Source organism: Gavialis gangeticus, unplaced genomic scaffold (genome assembly GCF_001723915.1).
Source record: "Gavialis gangeticus isolate Ggan-Ray unplaced genomic scaffold, GavGan_comp1, whole genome shotgun sequence".
NCBI lineage: Eukaryota > Metazoa > Chordata > Crocodylia > Gavialidae > Gavialis > Gavialis gangeticus.
Window position 1 is genome coordinate 238,412 of NW_017729024.1, and position 6,055 is coordinate 244,466.

The window sequence follows — 6,055 nt, forward strand, 5'->3', positions numbered from 1 at the left end:
TACATAATGGCTTAATCCCACCCCTTGTCAGATTCTTGGCATCCTCAGCTCCCACTGGCTTCCAAGGGAGTTGAAGGCACTCACTATTTCCCAGTTAGTGCTTGACCCCTTCCATCACAAGGCTAGTCTTCTCTCAAAAATGTGGAAATTTGTTCAAAAAGAAGCGAACAGGAAAAACATGGAGAAAAAAAATTGGTAACTCACCAAAGACACTCAAACTGTTATGATTTAGTGCTAAAAAGTAACAACTTGAGCATTTTCAGCCTGACAAATCCCAGCTACTAGTCTAGTCCTGGGGTCTGTAGCCTTTTAGGAGCCCAAATAATACAGCTCAGTCACAAGTGGGCTGATGCCCAACCTAAGGACAGCTGCTTCTCTCTGCCACCAAACTGCTACTAATGTGAGACCCAGATACCATCAACCACCACAAAATAGCCCTGCCACTGAATTCCCACCAAACTGCCCTGCTACCAAAATGCCAAAATTTGTTAAGTAGAGTTGGCCTGAAGGTCATCAGTTGCTGACCCCAGTCCAGTTGTACAAATGCATATGACATGTTCATAACAAAGACATTGATTAAAATTATTCATGTGATGAAAGAGAGAAAAGTTTGACAGCATCTTATGAAGAATACAGCAGACTGCCCTACTAGGAGGGGCCGGAGCCTTTTTCAGCAAATTGGTCTGAATCACCTGCGTTGATGGCTGAAAGATGAGATTATTGTTCACACTGGAGGGATGTTTGTTTATTTATTTGGGCCTGCTTTACATCTAATTTTCTCCTTTCATCAGTACAATTCTGTCTTTTGCTGGCATCAGTGCAGAACAATTGCAAAGCGCTTGGCTTTGCTTCTGAAATGCTGCTTTTTTTTTTTTTTTTGAAAACTCACCAGGCACCATTCCTGTCAGCGTTGGAGCAGAGTAGCTGCCCTGTCCGGCAGGGGGGACGTGAGGAGGGTATCCTGGGAGGGTTGTGCTTGCCAATTCACGACCTGAAGAATCAGACCAACAAATCACCATGTGAGCATTCACAACAACTAGACATGTTTTTACATTTCCCTGAACACTCAGAACACAGGCTATGCATTTGTCATCACTGTACTGTGAATACCAAAGTGGGATTTTTAGCTTGGCAGGAAGAGAAGAGACAATTCCTTTCTTTATAAGCTGCCATAAAGCTCTGATAAAGTGAGAGACAGAGAAAGAAGGCTCATGGCTCTGCAGAGAGGCAAGCCAACCAATCTGAACTCAGATGTTCCCTTCTTTTTCCCATGTTTCGCTGAAACTCAGATTTGGCAAAATAGCATTATAGAGTTAGGAGCTGATCAGTCCTGCAATGGAAACCTAGAGCAATTTTAATAACACTTACTAAGCACTCTTCCTAGGAATTAGCATGTCTAAACACACAAGGACTGTCTGCAGAGGTCCTGCAAATTCAGTTCAGGGAACTTTTCTTTTTTTCTGTATGGAAAAATATAACAGGATGCAAAGTAGTTGCCGTGGTCGCAACAGTGTCTTAGGCTGTGTAGGATGGAACTACTGCCAGGGCAAAACCACATGCTGATATAGCACTGAATTCAAGACATTGTTTTGGGAATTAGACATTTTACGTGAGGACTTGCATCACCATTTTGTACTTCTCCAGGGGAACTTATGCACTTCAATAACATATAAGGGTCACACCATTACTAGCCATTGTTTATAGGGATGCCTCCTATGTTAAGGCAAGAGAGAAACACAAGATTAGCAGCAATACCTTTATTTGTTTAGCATTTACTTCAACATTTCTAAAACAGAGAGAGACTGCTGACCTGTTTCTCAAAAAGATATCTAGATGTCTCAGAGAACTGGAAATATGTGGTTGCCTAGTCATCTTCAGAAAGTTAGCTGCAAAAATTTAAGACCATAGTCCACTGATTCCCCTGCTCAGAGTTCAGATTAGACAGCCTTTTAATTAAAGCCTGGAGTTCTTAGCTCAATTAATGGCTCTTCCACAGATGTCATGTCCAACCAGGGTAAGTTGCTTGAGCCTGTATTTTCTGTGGTACTGAGCAGTCCTGCATGCCTGAATTCTTGGATGCCCAATTTACAAGACATTAAAAAGGCCCAGTTCTCAGAAGCAAATACTCATTAGGCATTCTTTCTGCTCCAAAGCATGGCATCTCAAACCACAGAAGCCCTGCATGGATGTCATGCCCTGTTTCCCTGTGACCATGGAGTAATGCCAGCCATGTTAGCCAATAGGTCTGAGTCCCACTGCTGTATATTCATATTGCATATAGGAGGGAGGAAGATAAAGTTCACCAAGAGACTAGTACACTAACAATATGGCTGCACATGACCTGCACTGTCTTCTGCTCCCCTTGTGTCCATGTGTGTTCCACTAACACACCCTCCCTCTAGACTCTACCAGATTTACTTAGTCTTCCTGAGTCCCCAGGCCCACACCTACTCTCCAATATGCCACTTATACCATCCCACTTCTGCCCTATCATATCTTCTAGGCAAGAAGGTGAGTAGTGAAGGATGTCATAAATCATTTAATTGAAAAGCTGCACACGTAGTTCACTTGTAAAGGTACCATGTCCCTTTCACTGTATGAATATGAATGTGCCCAGGTTTCTGGTACCTAATCACCTGGAATCCTGGTTTTTTCTGCTTAAAAACTGTTCATTTTCTGATAAAAATCTCTGATTAAAACCCCAAAATCTTCATTTTTTTTTTGTAATTAAAATGAAATGCCATTATATATATATAGGCATCTGTTGAACACAATGTTTTATTGATATAATTAAAGTTTTTAAGCAATTTGGAACCCTACAGTGCAACAATCACTATAATAAAAATATTCTAAATACCTATAAATATTGGCATTTGATCTGGGGGTTTTTTCATGGAAAATCACAAGCTCCCCCTGCCCCTTTCACTCACCAGGAGGCAGGTCCAGTGGCAGCTGTCCCCCTCGCTGCTCTGTGACGTTGAGCAGCCCTGATATGCTGGTGCCCTGCTCCATGCCATTGCCCCTCACTCCCAAGCCACAGTCCCCCAGCCCCACTGGTGCCCTTACTCCCCACCCACAGCCCCCTGGCCCTGCTAGTGTCCTTCACTCAGGACCCACAGCCACCCATCCCTGCTGGTGCCCCTTACTCCCCCCGCAAAGCCCTCTGCCCCACCCCAGCCCTACAGGAGGGGGCCCCCTGCTGCCAGGGCTATGAGGCTAGGGACCCAAGTCCGCATCTCCCTTCCTCACCCCCCCCCCAGCAGCACCTGAGCCCCAGCTGCCACCTGTGGGAGGTGACAGCTGCTGCAACTGAGCAGAGTGTGGAGCCCAGCTCCCCTCCCCCATGGGTGGCATGACTGGAGCAGAGCCCATAGGGGAGGGGAGAGTAGTTTGGGACTCCCGGCCCTGTTGCTGTCCCTGTGGCCCAGCACATCAGACCCAGAGCAGCAAGGCAGGACAGGGTGGGGAGACTTGATTCTGCCACTGGGAGCCTTGTTCCGCCAGGGTAACGCACCCCCTGCCCACCTGGCAACAGAGGGGGTGACAGCGTGGAGTTGTGCTCCCTGCTGCCATGGTGGTATGGGGCTCTCAGCAGGAGCATTGAGCCTCCCACCCACCCCGAGCTCACAGTATGCCACCTGCATCCACCCCCACCCCACACACAAAACTGGGGGACACATGCCCCCCCACTCCTCCTCCTCCCAGGAGCGCACACAGTGACGGGGAACAAGCCCCCCCGCAACCTGAATTAGCCACCTGCGGCTCCGTCCTGCTCCCCACATGGGCCCTGCAGCTGTGTATAGCAGCCCGAAGCCCCAGGCCCCACGCACTGTCCTGGCTGGGCAGTGTCCCCAGCCCCAGCCCTGCCCAACTCCCTCCCTCCCTTACTATGGGAGCCTCAATCTTCCCCCCACCCCACAGACTTACCTGCAGGGAGCTAAAGGAGCTGTTCTCATGCTGCCTTGCTGCCATGAGCATGTGTGTGCACACATGCACGTGGCACCCCCTACCTGATCACATTCCTCCTGCTCTCCCTAGCCCCTTGCAGGCTGAAACTCTGCCAGAGTTTCCCATGCTTTTCTCCTTCAAAGGAGAAAATCTGTTTTTCTCCTGAAAATGAGAAAATCCACATTTTACAGCATTTTTCTGTGGTGAACAGAAAACCCAGATTCCTGCTAATCACAGTATTCTATGGTGCATCACACTTATGGGGTGGTGTGTGCAGATGATGCACCCATTGGTAATGGCAGTATGATAGGGCCAGCACCTGCAGCTGCCACCTGCACAGGATCAGTGCAGCCACCCTTGCATACATGTCGTTCTCCTATGGCCTCAGCCTCCCCATTGGCCTCCTAACCAGTGCTTCCCACAGACCATAGGCTGTGATCATCTATGTTGCTCAGAGAGTCTGGCTGGTTGCTGTCCAAATATTATTTTAGCCTAGCTCCACACTCCCCAGGCTAGCTTCTACAGAGTGGCTGGGCTGTGCCTGACTATCCAATTCAAGGGTTACACTGGGCCCCAGAAAATGCATGAATCAGTCAAGAGCCTGTGGAGTTGTTTTTTCAGCAGTTTTGTGAAGGTGATTTCCATTTTGGTCCCTTCGATCTCTGTTTCCTTTTTTGGCTTCTTGATTGTCCTTTAGATAAAAATCCCAACAATGAAAATGTACTTAAAGGTAACAGAGAAGGGAAAGAAACACCTCAGTGGGTATGTCCAGATGTGTGCACATGTTCATTTCCCCAGGGACAAATAGCAGTGGCACATGTGTGTGCTACTGCTAGTTGTCCTCAGGGAATGCCCCTGTATGCATGTTCTGGTGTAGGGCAAATTGCCCCGAGCTGGGTAAGGGACTAGGCGCTGGCCCCAGCAGCCTTGGAGTCCTGGGGGGCTCCTGAGGCTGCAGCAGCGGCGATCTGGGTACGCGAATCCTGGCCGACAGCTGGAGTGTGGCTCTGGCCAGCCAGCCTCTGGTTTCAGGTGGTACACACTGCTGCCACGTGCACCACACCATTTTCTTGGTGCACTTATTTTTGATACCAGGTTTTTCCCACAGTTTATATTTGGCTCTGCACTGCACCAACTTAGATTCCTGGGGTACATTTTGTGGCACCTCAAAAGTCTTTGAGGTGCCACAAAGCGCAAGTGCATGCTCATGTGGATGTGCCCAATAAGGCTAAAAGGCTGCTGCTTTTAAAGTGGTAGTGGTATGCACCATTAGGCACATCCACAAAAGCATGCACATGCACTTTGCAGTGCCTCAAAAGCTTCTGAGGTGCCACAAAATACACCCTGTGCACATGATTTTTTTCTCTGCACTGCATATTTGGAAATCCCAGTATCAAAAAAACCCTTGCTAAATAAAAGCAGTGCAGCACACAGGGCAGCAGCGCACAGGGCACCATGCTCCAGTGGCTGGCCAGGCTCTGCTTTAGCAAATACTAAATGACTGTGCAGTAACAACTGTATAGTCGGGCACATGTGTAGATGTGCTCACCATTACCAAAAAGCATTTCCAGCACCTCCTTGAATTTTCCTTGAAACTCCTCTAGGGTAGCAGACTGGATCTCGCTCAGCAGACTGAAACAGACCGGATCTTGCTCAGATCTGACATGATAACATTGAGGAGGCAGAAACAAGATTCTGAAGTCCCACCAAAAACTGAAGGTTTATGCCCAGGATCCAGTCACATCTTGGGGAAATTTGGGGGGGGGAATATTTTTTCACTGATTTGGATCAATTACAACTTCTTATGGGTTCCTTCATAGTTTGGTAAAGAAGCTTCAGTCAGAAAGTAAGCACAAAAAAGTTTTTAAAAATCTAAATGTTTTGTTCTGACATACTCAAAATGAAATATTTGTTATTTCAGATTTACAATAATGTTTTGGTTTTAAATTTCAATGGCAATTAAAATATCTTAGAAAGCTCAAAAATCAAATGGAACATTTGATTTTGGGTTGAGAACCCCAAACCATTTTTTCTTTCCAATTTGCTGAATTTTTTTCATTCATAATCAACCTGAAATTAAACTTCCTTAATTTTTTTTTTTTTTTTT

At 46.8% G+C, this 6,055-nt stretch overlaps 1 protein-coding gene across 1 annotated transcript in view; it reads right to left on the minus strand.

Annotated features, from left to right (window-relative positions):
* Positions 1–6,055, minus strand: part of PAX5 (paired box 5) — a 322,087-nt gene that overhangs the window by 76,442 nt on the left and 239,590 nt on the right. The window contains exon 8 of the mRNA XM_019516802.1: positions 890–991. Coding sequence (XP_019372347.1) covers positions 890–991 — 102 coding nt within the window. The remainder of the gene's footprint in view (positions 1–889; positions 992–6,055) is intronic.